Below are 13101 nucleotides of genomic sequence, written 5' to 3'. Positions count from 1 at the left end.
TCTGTTTAGGGAGCAAGAATTGACTATGAGTATGTGTATGAACCTGCTTAGTGCTACTTGTATATAACTTAATCATTGAAGTATGGTGATATAGTCAACTGTTGCTATTTATGCCACTTGAATATGCATATAGCATGTGCTGTGTCACTTGAGTATTGTGATTGGCCATACTCTTATGCATCTTATACTACATATATGCTCTTATACCTACAAGTTATATTGTGGTTGGCCATACTCTTATGCTATGAATGTACATATGTTATGTGTCCCTTGTATATACATATAACATGTTATGTGTCCCTTGTATATACATATAGAATGTTATGATTCTATCAACACAAGTTTTATATCAATTTAGGACTAGACTTGTATACACGAATAAGTTGTCTACTTGATATATATCATGTTCTATGTCACTTGAATATACATATGTCTACTTGAATACGTTGTCTACTTTGTATTACAAAAAAAGGATAGCGTGCAAGTGGGGTGTGATGTGCGAATAGCAACCAAGGAGATCTGGATGCTAAACAAACATTAGAGTTGGATGGTGTGGAATGCTGGAGAGGTATGGAGCCAAAATTGAAGATCACATTGATTACCAAGTAGATTTGTAATCAGTAATCATTATGTTCTTCAATTATGGCTCTATGCCACTAGTAGTCCACACCATCCAGCTCAATATTTGTTCAGCATCCACACCTCCTTTGTTGTTATTCGCACATCACGCCCCCCTTGCACGCTATTCGCACATCATCATGCCCCCATGCATGCTCTTGAATCCATCTCCTTGCAGTTGAAACATAACCTGCCCTACTGCTGATGTATTGCTCAACAATTTGCTATTGGCCAGGAAATGGCCCCTCAATGAAGGGCTCTATCAACATTCCATAAATATGCCACAATAGGTAGAAAATGCATAGATAAATTAGACCCCAAACATGCATAGATAAATTAGACCCCAAACATAGGCAAATGCATAGATTTATAGCATCATCTTACCGTGTCAACACGATAGGAAGGGCGGTCAAGTAGTTGGGGCATAGATACACTCCCCAAAGGACTGATATTAGGATGATAAATCCTAGTCCTGAATATGAACTGGGAATAGTAGTAATTTTATGAGTGTATATGCATATATATGAATTGATTACTATGTATTAATAAGTTCGTGTTCTTACAACTGGATGTATGGAGGGGAAATCGATAGGGAAGTTTATATCAACTCTGTATACACCTCCTTCATAAGGGGTGTTTGGAGGGCCCTTCAACATGACAGATCATTGCCGATGGTCGTCAGAACTTGCATATATAGCAGCAAGCGTACGCAAGTTAGCAGAAATAAAGAAAGAAGAACAATGCACAACTTCAGATGTGAGTAAGATACATACATGTAATATTGAGAAGCCACCTGGGTGACTCCTCCTAGAGTATGGTAAACTCCATCTCAATACGAAAATGGAGGCCCCTCATACGATTATCCATGATCGATATAACTAGGGTAAGTATACTATTGGGTTATGGACTTTTGAGAATATAGTAAAAGCTTCATATTTATACTATGGGTGTGTAAGTGAAAGGTGGGGAAAGGGTTAATAACGTTATTAGGTCTCAATAGTCTCTGTAATACGTACGTAATTAATAAAATGCATTTGATTTTGCAGATATCAAGACTTAGGGATGGTAGACCTAATAATGACTTATAAGATATGCAAATCAAGTTGGATTTTGCTTCCAACACTACGCCAAATTGAAAGATTGGATATGTATTGCCTTTTGTTTTTACCTAATATTAATTACATTCAGAAATTTATCTAGTTCAAATGCAAAAAGGTTATGAGCATTAGTCTTCAAAATTTAAAACCATTGATATACATAATTTCTTATTCATTTGAGTATGTTTCATTATTCAGGTAAAACCCAAAAATTCATTCGATGAAAAATGCAAAGAGTGACATTCACGTTTTAAAAAAATGTTATCTAAACAACAATAAAAAGACATTAATATAAACGAATCTGTCATCTGAAAATAAATCCATTGACATGATTGATTAAGACCTATGACATCTGAAACAAGTTACAACGACAAAAATTATTATAAAAACTGTCATCACGGATACCAATAAGCCAATTTTCCATATATCTATTTGACATTTTTAATTATTAGTAAGTCATGTGATGACATTAAAGGTGGCAGTAGCAATACATCAGCCGCATCGTAACAAGAGGAAAATGACAGTACACAAATAGGCTAATGTTATGTGTCGTGCCTTCAGATGACAGAATCCAACCGTTGTCTGAAGGTGCATCAGACGGCAGCGAGCCCCTTGAAAGATTTATATCTTGCGGGATGATGGTTTTTAATTGTCGTCTAAGAGACTATTTGGCATAGTGCTTCCTCATATAGACTACTTTAAACACCTCGATAATATCACGACATAGTTTTTCAAGGCATTCTATTGCAGTACACTCAACAATTTTAATATACTCATCTTCACGATCAACGACTTCTCTTTAGGCAAGCATGTGAATCGCCGCTGTGCATTTTTTAAGTGAAGTAAATCCTTTCTTCTTCAATTTCTTGACACTATAATTATCATTGGTCAAGTTATTTATAATTTAATTATTGCAAAGGAAGTCTAAATGCTTCCATGCCTCAACTGCATTAAAGACTGTAGCAACACCTATCTCATACATTGTGATAACAAGAGAATCATCCTTAAGAAAAATCAGATTAAGCATGGTAAAATAAAATGACATTTTTTGTTGTCACGTCTTGAAATTCACATCGATGAATTTCTTTGAATTATTGTTGTGGCTCATTGATGTTGGCACTAGTAAGACTAAGCGTGATGCCTCTCGAGTGATCATGTTTTTGTTCCGTGAATCAGGTCTATTGTGAGAACCGGTTCCATCTCCCGAAATAATTAAATAAGTACTTAATTTAAACCAAATAAAGTAGTAATAAAGAACAATTTGTTTCACTAAGACAAAAACAAAAACAAAAATGTGTTTTAAATATTGTCAAAGGCTTTTGTAGTACCTATTACGAGTCTTTCCATTTTTTTATATATCTCATATCAAAAAGTTAGTGAACTTAGGTTGTTTAGTCCTTAGTTCGAGCATCTGACTCTCAAACAGATCCTAAATTTTGGATAGTTAATCCGTCTTTATTATAGATTTTCTCAATGAGATGTTTAATGAAGTTAATTTTTTGTGTGAAAAAAAGTGAATTATTTGAGAATGGTTAATATGGTACAATTTTAAAAGATGTTGGATATAATTTTCTGTCATATTAAGGGGGTGTTTGGTAGCTGATTTTCGACCTCCTGTTTGCCTTTTCACTTTAAAAATGAGAGTTTAAGGTGTTTGGTTAGACACCTCCTGTTTGTCTTTTGTAGTCGAAAAGTAGCTTTTTTATAAAAGCAGGGATCCCTGCTTTTTGAAACAGCAGCATTTTCAAACAGCAAACCGTAACAGGAAACAGCAAACAACAGGTAAAACAAACGGAACCTAAAATTATTCCACCCACTTGGTATAAGATTTGAGGAATAAGATCATTATTCCTCTGTCTCATATCTTATCTCTAAAAAAAATGAGATAGCCTTGCAGTTTTTATCCTTTATTTCAACTAAATTTATTTTCTACACTAGACCCTTTTAAAATGGTATATTGATTAATGGTAAAATGAGTTCTTATATTAGTAAATTATAAAAAGTATGATCTTTTTATATTCGGATTTAAATTTCCAACTGTAGAGGAAGTAAAGGCAAAATTGAAAAGACGTTATAGATGTAAATTAAGTTAACCCAAAAATTGGGTAGAAAAGTGGATAGTTAACCGTTAAAAGATAAACGAGATTGGTGTGAAACAAGAATTGGATTAATATATGTCTCAGAATAAGATTTATCAGACTCGGATGAGAAGTAGATGTTTGTTTATGGTCTGATACATAGTGAACAGTTAGAGCAACAATAATGGTTGTAACATCAGTTAGATATATGATCTGCCACATAGATAAAGTAAAAATAATAAAGGTTTAAAAAACAAAATAATAAGATTTCTGTATATATATAAATAATAATGAAAAGAAATTTTATTATATTTTATAATGAATGGCAGCCTTTGGCTGCCATTTTGTTCCACAAAAGACTCTCCATATAGAAAGTTTGAAATACACACACTTTGTTAGGGGCTTTTCACACCTGCGTGCATCACAATCTCCAACAGATGCAATAAATTTAAATTTCCCAACCTTTATTACTTCATGTTACTAACAGTAGTAACAATCCTTTACTTGCAACACAGAAAACACAACCTCTCTATTGGTTGGGTGTTATAAGCAACAAGCTTGTAACACCCACTAGAAATACTCTTAGGGCATAGGGCTGGGCGCGGATCCTGGAGATACTGGACCAGACCGAATATCCGAGGAAAAAACTCCGGAATTGGACCGGACCGTTGACTTTTTTTGGAGAACCGAACTGGATTGGACCGTTGACTTTTCGTCAAAGAACTAGACCGAACTGGACCGAAATTTATCCAGGACCGGACTGATAATCGGATTGGATTGGATTGGATTGGACCGAACTGAAATAACCGAAAGTTTAGCAATAATAAATTTATATTTCATACATTAACTTTATATAAAGAGAAATATTATATAATATATAGGTATATATTTTATAAGGTTTGGTAAACTAATTACAATAATATAAATTTATAATTTATTAATAAGGTATAACATTATTATATAGTCATAAAAATTATCCCGATTAATTCCCGTTTATAAAATGAAATAAAAAAATATTTATCTAAAATGTAGAGATGGAGAATCGAAAACCTAACCAAATGGAACATTGTTAATCGCCTTAACCATCTGAACCAATTCTACTTCTTGTTAACCATATAATTAAGTAACAAATATTAGAAGTTTTAAATATTAAAATTTTTAAACATTTTATAAAATAGATTTGCGTGCTTCTTTTACCCATTCTCTCTGCTTCGATTTTTTCTAGAGAGTTATAAAGGGGTTCATCTTGCTAATTCTATTAGTTCTTGCATGGATGAGTGGGGGTTGACTAGGGTCATGTGCATTACTGTTGACAATGCTTCAGCAAATGATATTGCTATTGAACAATTGAAAAAAAGATTAGTAAAAAAGAATGCACTTGTGTTGGATGGAGTGTCTTTTCATATGAGGTGTTGTTCTCACATTCTTAATCTAATTGTCAAAGATGGTCTTAAACTAGTGGATGGTTTAATCAAAAGAATTAGAGCTGTGGTTAGATATATCCGAAACAACCCATAAAGATTGGCTATGTTTAAATGTTGTTGTGTGGCGTCGGGTATTAAGTATACAAAAGCATTATGCTATGATTGCCCCATTAGGCGGAATAGCACCTATTTGATGTTAGATGTTGCATTAGGATATCAAAGGCATTTGACAAGTTAGAAGATCTTGATAAGAAATATGCAGAGGATTTTGTGAATGATATTCTTGTTGAGAGTGATTGGTTGAGTATTAAGAATCTTTGTAGGTTTTTTAAAAGATTTTATGATATAACTTGTAAATTCTCAGGTTCATCATATCCTACCTCTAGCCTTTATTTTCCCAAGGTAATGAAAATTCTCAAGGATATTACATTATGTCAAAACAGTAAAAATCCTTCCTTAAAATACATGGGAACTCAAATGAGGGAAAAAATTGATAAGTATTGGGGTTCTGTTGACACAATGAATGTGATGCTTTTTGTATCGGTGGTTTTTGACCCAAGGTATAAAATTAAGTACTTGATGGCTAAGTACACTGAATTTTATAGTGAGAACGATGCTAATGAGTTGGTGGCACAAGTCACAAAGATTATTATTGCATTGTTAGATGAGTATATAGTGCAAAATGTGCAAGAAAATGTGAATCTTGGAGTACATTCTTCTAGTTTGGATGAAATGGATGATGACATTGATGATGAGATTGATGATTATTTTTTGAATATTGATAAAGATATGTCAATTGAGGGAGAATGGGAAAGATATGTCAATAAGGCACCTGAAAATATGTAATTGAGTTTGACCTTCTATTGTGGTGGAAGGTTAATGCTATGCGATATCCTGCTTTATCCAAAGTTGTAAAAGATGTTTTTGCAATTCAATGCTCAACTGTGACTTCTGAATCTACGTTTAGCACAAGTGGTAGAACTTTGGATCAATTTAGGAGTTCTTTAACTCCTGCTACAGTTGCGGTTTTGATTTGTTGTCAAGATTGGTTGAAAACTTCAACTCAAGCTTTCAAGCATGAAGAGGAAGTTGAAGATCTTGAAACTGTTGAAGAAGGTAATATTTACTTAGCAATTATACTTCATAGTTTTATTTTAATTAAATGTTTATGAATACTAACTATATAAATGTTATTTAATTTGTAGAAATTAGTTCTGATCCTGAAATTGCATCATCTCTTTTATCCGTATTTCAATTGGATATCTAAGGTTTTTTTTAACCGAATCAAATGCACTTTGGTAAGCATATTTTTTTCCTTTTACTTTTTGCTAGTGTGTTGATTAATTTTATTGAAGTGAAAGCTAATTAATTTAACATTTGTTGATTCACTAATATGGTAAATTTTATATGTTTAGGTTGATGTTTGGCTTTTACTGCCTTTGCTTTGGAAAATAATGAATTTGTTGTGTTAAGAAGATTCAATTACAAATTGGGATAATGATTAGAGAGATCTTGTTAATGAAGTGTTGTCTTTTTTGAATTAAAGATTGTTTGTTTTTATGGATTTGTTATTTTGTAACTTTGATTTTGTGGGTTTTTTAGCCTTGTTGTCTACCGTGACTTTTAATACTTTGATTTTGTGGGGTTTTTTTAGCCTTGTTGTCTACTGTAACTTTTAATGAATGTTGTTTACTTCCTAAAAAAAAATCATTTATTTCAAGTTATGTAAGATAATAAAATTTTCTATTTTATTATCTTGTAAATTAAATTTTTAATTTATTTTTTAGGACCTAAACTATTACATATTTATCCGAATCACCGAAAAATTATATTGGATTGGACCGGAACCGAATCTCCGAATCCCCGAACTGGACTGGACTGAAATTTTAGGGCAATTCAATTCTGGAGATTTATTCTTTCAATCCAATCCTGGAGATTTCCTTTTCTTAATCTCCGAATTTCAATCCAATACTGGAGATTCATGAATCCCCGACTTGGACCGAACTGTGCCCAGCCCTATTAGGGCATATATCCCTATCCACATGTCACTCACTCACCAATCTGTTGTCTCTTTGAAGGTGCACTAATCCCAATCCAAACTCATTTTCTTTCTATCTTGAATGAAAATCAGTCATAGCTAAGAATGCGAATGGGGCACCACCAACAATTATAAACCGAGAGATTCTCCTTCTACTCAAATTTGGTGCCCTCGTATCGTAGAAATTTTCTTACAAATACATACTCATATAACATTAGAGATTTTAAAACCAAATCAAATTTAAAATTAGTTTCTTTTAAGAGCGAAAGTAATTATAAGGTTAATTTACATCTAAAAAGTCATATTGAAAATTAATAAATGGGATCAAATACTTAAACTAAACTAAGACATTCAAAATGGAATTGAAAGGTTGATTTTTCTTACTACTGTTAAGATACAATTGGGGAATTTGTAGATACATCCATGATCCAACACAGAAACACATGCAATCCCCTTCCACACGCGTCAGCTTTTCACTCATTTCTCTGCAACAGATTAGAAAATTAATTTACTAAATTTCCAATCTTTGATTGGTTGAGGTCCCCACAATACCTACCACTTTTTCTCATTTTACAGTTACCCAGCAAGCACCAACACTGTCTCTTTGTCTGATTCTACAACCCTCAACTCCAAGTTGCTATACCCTGGAAAATTAAAATGGTTATCTCGGGGTTAAAAAGATGAGCTTTTTAGCAGAGAGGAGTATACTTTGTAGAGTCAGCAAAGCAACTTTCCTTCCCCAATTAAAAGAAACCCTTTGGTTTACATTACAGAAGCTGACTGGGTCGGTACTTTTTATTTAGTTGCCCGGTGGGGATGTGATGTGAGTTCTATTTATAATATAAAATTGATATATGGGTTTGGTTTAATTGCATTAATGGGGATTCCAGTTCATATCTTCTCATCAAAACGCGTTCCATATCCTTGTTGATTCTTCAACGTGCTGCTGCCGGTGGTTGTTTGCTTACTATCGCTATCAGATCTGCATTTTTGCCTCTGCTCTCAACTCAGACAATCAGACATTCTTTACTGGTACTTTATTTCTCTTGAGTTCTGTTCAATCGCTAATTAACTGCTGCCTTTTCAATCTTCAACTTTTCTTCTTCTTTTTTAGTCTAATCTGGCTCCGCTTCTCTGCAATAACTAGTCATAAATGCAATTTCCTTAACCGACATACCTCGATCTTGGTCTAACCTCTTGCTTTTATTTTGCAAATCATAACTACAGATCAAGTTGGAAAATTTGGTGGTTAATTGCAAGACAAATGAATTTCGAGGAGTTGTCATGTTTCTGAATTGAAGAGCGACAGGAATTTCTGATATTTGGAGTTCTGCTAAATTGAAAGCTTTGTCGTTGGTCTATCATATGGCTTTAAGCCAAATTACTGGTAATTAGCCCCCGAAGCTACTTGAAGAGGTAATAATGGCTTCTGGAGAAGGGAGGCGGCGTCGTGATAATCTGGTGCCTCTTGCTGCATTGATCAGCAGAGAGATGAGGAGCGAGAAGATGGAGAAGCCAACTGTTAGATATGGTCACGCAGCCCAGTCTAGGAAAGGGGAAGATTATTTCCTCATTAAAACTGATTGCCAGCGAGTTATGGGGAATTCCTCTTCCACCTTTTCTGTCTTTGCGGTATTTTCTTAACTTCTATTCTATTGCTCCTACTTTTATGGTTTTGTATAGAGAATATGTCAATTTATCCTTTGAGAAATAGGAAATTTGATAATGAATCTGCTGAAAGATTTTGTTGAATTTCCTTATACATATTATTATTATTTTTTTTTTTTTTTGGTTACATATTCAATTTCTTATTAATGGAGTGCATCAAGGTTCCGCACTAAGCCCATTTCTTTTTGCCATCGTTATGGATGAACTAACAAGTTCACTTCAAGATGGTATACCATGGTGCATGCTGTTTGCAGATGATATTGTGTTGGTTGAGGAGACGAAAGAAGGAGTGGAGATGAAGTTGGAACTATGGAGGCAAACTCTAGAATCTAGAGGCTTTAAGTTGAGTCGAAGTAAGACAGAATATTTGGAGTGTAAGTTTAGCGGCCGTAGGAGTAGGGAGGCAGGGACAATCATCCTGGATGGGAGAGTTGTTCAGGCCTCGGATTGCTTCCGGTATTTAGGATCTATTATCCAAACGGATGGAGAAGTAGATGGAGATGTTGCTCATAGGATTAAAGCTGGTTGGTCGAAGTGGAAGAGTGCTACGGGTTTCCTTTGTGATCCTGGCATGCCTAATAGATTGAAGGGAAAATTCTACCGGACGGCAATTAGACCAGCATTGTTATATGGTACGGAGTGTTGGGCAGTGAAACACTGCCACATCCATAAGATGTCGGTGGCGGAGATGCGTATGTTGAGATGGATGTGTGGTCACACGAGAAAGGACCGGGTGCGTAATGAAATAATTAGGACAAAAGTAGGGGTCACATCTATTGAGAATAAAATGAGAGAAAACCGACTAAGGTGGTTTGGCCATGTGAGACGTAGAGCGCTTGATGCGCCGGTTAGGAGAACCGAAGAGTGGCAAAGGGACGTAGTGGTGAGGGGTAGGGGAAGACCTAAGCAAACTTGGAGGAGGGTGATCGAGAGTGATATGAGTTTATTGGGAATTGAGGAAAATATGGTAGTGGATAGGACGGAGTGGAGGGAGCGAATCTGTGTCGCTGACACGACTTGATTTTCACGGTTTTATATGATGGTTCATGTTAGCCGACCCCGAATCATTTCGGGACTAAGGGTTTGTTGTTGTTGTTGTATTCAATTTCTTATTATTGGTGATCTTGAAATATAAGAAAATTCAAATGACTATTTTAAATTAGATATATATCCTATTCAATACCATATGGTTCTTGAATAATGGTTCTTGAAAAAAAAAAAAAAAAGGAATGAAGTAGCGTAGATGTATTTTTGAATGGGTTTAATGGTTCTTGAATAATTGTAATGTGGTTGAATCCTTGAATCTGTTTTCTTCATCTATAAGATGGTGAACTTCTCTTCTTTCAGATCTTTGATGGGCATAATGGAAATGCCGCAGCAATTTATACCAGGGAGAACCTGTTAAATCATATTTTGAGTGCTATTCCTCGAGGGCTTGGGCGAGATGAGTGGCTTCAAGCTTTACCTAGAGCATTGGTTGCTGGATTTGTGAAGACTGACAAGGAGTTCCAGAGCAGAGGTAAGCAGTTTACCCCAAATTCTTCACTGTTTGATTAGTTGAATTCTCTTTGTTACATTGTATTTATTTTGGCTTTTGATTTAAATGTGTTCAGGAGAAACATCAGGTACTACAGCAACATTTGTCATAGTTGATGGATGGACAGTTACAGTTGCATCTGTTGGGGATTCCCGTTGTATTTTGGACGCCCAAGGTGGTGCAGTTTCTACCTTAACTGTGGATCATAGACTTGAGGAGAATGTGGAGGAGTATGCATTTATTTTAACTACCTTAGTGTTGTTCCGGAGTATTGAGCCGAATATTAATTTCTTGCATTTTATTTGCAGGAGGGAACGTGTAACTGCAAGTGGCGGCGAAGTTGGAAGGCTTAGCATTGTTGGTGGCACTGAGGTGAAGTGCTTTAGAATATTACTCACATTTCTCAAAGCATAAATCCAAATCCCTGGTTTTCATTTAAATGGGGGAAAATCATTTGTTTTGTTTTGGTTGATGTTATGGTTAATATTTACAGATTGGGCCGCTTCGATGCTGGCCAGGAGGTTTATGCCTTTCTAGGTCAATTGGGGATATGGATGTTGGCGAGTTTATAGTTCCAGTTCCTCATGTCAAGCAAGTAAAGGTAAGCAAAGCATCAGTTTTGTCCTTTGCATCATGAATTCATTACTTGATTATATTTTGGACATTTAATTTCTGTCTTGACTGTGATGTTCTGCAATCATAATGTATACTATTAATCTCTCTATAGGTGAAATATAATTTTCTTCTGTCCACATAAAAGTTGTCAAATGCAGGTGGTAGGCTTGTGATTGCTTCTGATGGCATATGGGACGCCCTTTCCTCGGAAATGGCAGCAAAATCTTGTCGCGGGTTGCCAGCAGAGCTTGCTGCTAGACAAGTTGTCAAGGTGATTGATTATATTCCTTGCTATATACACTGTTTCTCCTTAATCCTTACCAGTCATATTTGAATGCACAATAGCTAACAATTTCTAGCACACAACCTCTGATTACCTATGTGCTAACACACGGACATCAGGGATCAAACATAAATTATCGATATCCTTAGTGTTAAATTATGGTCAAAACTCTTTCTAGTTGGGTAACGGATGATAGATTTTGTAGGAAGCATTAAGGACAAGGGGATTAAAGGATGACACAACATGCATAGTTGTAGACATAATTCCTCCAGACAATTCAGCACAACCGTCGACTCCTCCGAAGAAGCAGAACAAACTAAGAGCATTGCTATTCAGGAAGAAATCACATGATTCTGCGAGCAAGCTGTCAAAGAAGCTTTCTGCTGTTGCAATAGTTGAAGAACTTTTTGAAGAAGGGTCAGCAATGCTGGCTGAAAGGTTAGTAACCACATCATGCATCATTTAATGATGCCGATTTGGCTGCTCTTGTTTGGGGGTCATGAATAGAATGAATGTCCTTCATATAATGTGTGTATATTGGGATGGTTGGTGTTGCAGACTGGGGAATGATGTAGAATCAAGATCAAGTCTATTCACATGTGCAGTATGCCAAGTAGACCTAGGTGCGAGTGAGGGGATATCAGTTCATGCTGGAGGAATATTCTCAACAAGCTCAAAGCCCTGGCAAGGTCCTTTCCTTTGTGCTGATTGTCGCAATAAGAAGGATGCCATGGAAGGAAAACGTCCTAGTGGACTCAAAGTTGCTTAACTATTTCATTCATTCTTATGTTTCTGCTTTCTAGCCACCCCACCCATTTAATTAATGCCATAAATGTATATGTCATATTCAAATAATGGGAAAAATGAGTTAGTTTTACCATTCAGATTAACTTACTTACTTCCGGTTTTGCTTTTCATGATCTATTTATTATAAAATGGTCAATTTCAGTGGCGGACCAATAGCTCAATATTATCATATCTAATACACATTCAGCCCTTCAGTACGCAGAGCTGAAAGAATCTCCAAACAAAGATTTGAATCTTAGCCGGAACAGGAAGAGTATTCCATGGGAACTGAGATTGCTGTTGAATGAGCTGCAGAATACCCGGAAAATATCAACTCATTAAATCCATGATCACCAATATTCAAATTCTTATTTCTGTTTTGTTGATTTCCACCTAGACAAAGCCATAATTCCGTTTTTATGACCCTATGTCTCAAGTAAGTCTCAATCTTTGGCATTGGTAGCAATATCCCCAAGGCGGTCAGCACACTACTTTCTTCAGGATATGAATATCGCAACATTGTTGGAGCTCTATACTATCTCACATTGCATGGCATGACATTGCATTCTTCTTCAATAGATTATGCCAGTTCCTTGACTCCCCTATGGATGAACACAGATCAAACGAGTTATACCATATATTCAAGGTACACATGATCATTGACATTATTTTCTCTTCTATCCCTGCAACCCACATTCATTACTATAGTGACTGGGATGGATGTCTGGATGATATACGATCCATAGGAGCATGCTGCATCTTTCTAGGCAATAGTCTAATCTCTTGGAATACAATAAAACAACCAACCATTTATGGATCCTCCACTAAAAGTGAATACAAAGAAGTTGTCAATGCTACAACCAAACTCCTATGGCTCCACTCTCCCCTCAACGAGCTTAGCTGCCCGGTCCCAAAACCAATACAACTTTAACGTGACAATGTCGGGGCTATTTATCT

At 35.6% G+C, this 13101-nt stretch overlaps 2 protein-coding genes and 1 long non-coding RNA gene across 3 annotated transcripts; 2 read left to right on the top strand and 1 right to left on the bottom strand.

Moving 5' to 3' along the window:
• Positions 1-7589: 7589 nt before the first annotated feature.
• LOC136235379 (uncharacterized) lies at positions 7590-7948 on the bottom strand. Its single transcript, XR_010691785.1, has 2 exons — positions 7812-7948; positions 7590-7740 (listed from the first exon to the last, which is right to left on the bottom strand). It is a non-coding gene; the product is annotated as an uncharacterized lncRNA (long non-coding RNA).
• A 46-nt stretch (positions 7949-7994) lies between these two features.
• LOC136235364 (probable protein phosphatase 2C 15) lies at positions 7995-12242 on the top strand. Its single transcript, XM_066025004.1, has 9 exons — positions 7995-8287; positions 8483-8887; positions 10271-10442; positions 10537-10690; positions 10769-10832; positions 10954-11061; positions 11221-11346; positions 11564-11796; positions 11917-12242. Exons 2-9 carry the CDS (start codon positions 8678-8680, stop codon positions 12125-12127), a joined length of 1278 nt encoding a protein of 425 aa, XP_065881076.1. The 5' UTR covers positions 7995-8287; positions 8483-8677; the 3' UTR covers positions 12128-12242.
• LOC136235372 (uncharacterized) lies at positions 8919-10264 on the top strand. The gene has a single exon (XM_066025017.1). The coding sequence runs from the start codon at positions 9120-9122 to the stop codon at positions 9942-9944; it is 825 nt and encodes a 274-aa protein (XP_065881089.1). The 5' UTR covers positions 8919-9119; the 3' UTR covers positions 9945-10264.
• Positions 12243-13101: the final 859 nt, after the last annotated feature.

Source organism: Euphorbia lathyris, chromosome 1, assembly GCF_963576675.1.
Source record: "Euphorbia lathyris chromosome 1, ddEupLath1.1, whole genome shotgun sequence".
Taxonomy (NCBI): Eukaryota; Viridiplantae; Streptophyta; class Magnoliopsida; order Malpighiales; family Euphorbiaceae; genus Euphorbia; species Euphorbia lathyris.
Note: the sequence above shows the minus strand (reverse complement) of the source record. Positions and strands in the feature narration are given on the sequence as shown.

Bases quoted from the DNA above. Each gene is read 5' to 3' on its own strand.
- LOC136235364 (XM_066025004.1), top strand. From the start codon at position 8,678: ATGGCTTCTGGAGAAGGGAGGCGGCGTCGTGATAATCTGGTGCCTCTT. The intron at 10,833-10,953 runs GTGAAGTGCTTT...TAATATTTACAG, and splicing joins GCATTGTTGGTGGCACTGAG to ATTGGGCCGCTTCGATGCTG. The intron at 11,797-11,916 runs GTTAGTAACCAC...TTGGTGTTGCAG, and splicing joins TCAGCAATGCTGGCTGAAAG to ACTGGGGAATGATGTAGAAT.
- LOC136235372 (XM_066025017.1), top strand. From the start codon at position 9,120: ATGGATGAACTAACAAGTTCACTTCAAGATGGTATACCATGGTGCATG.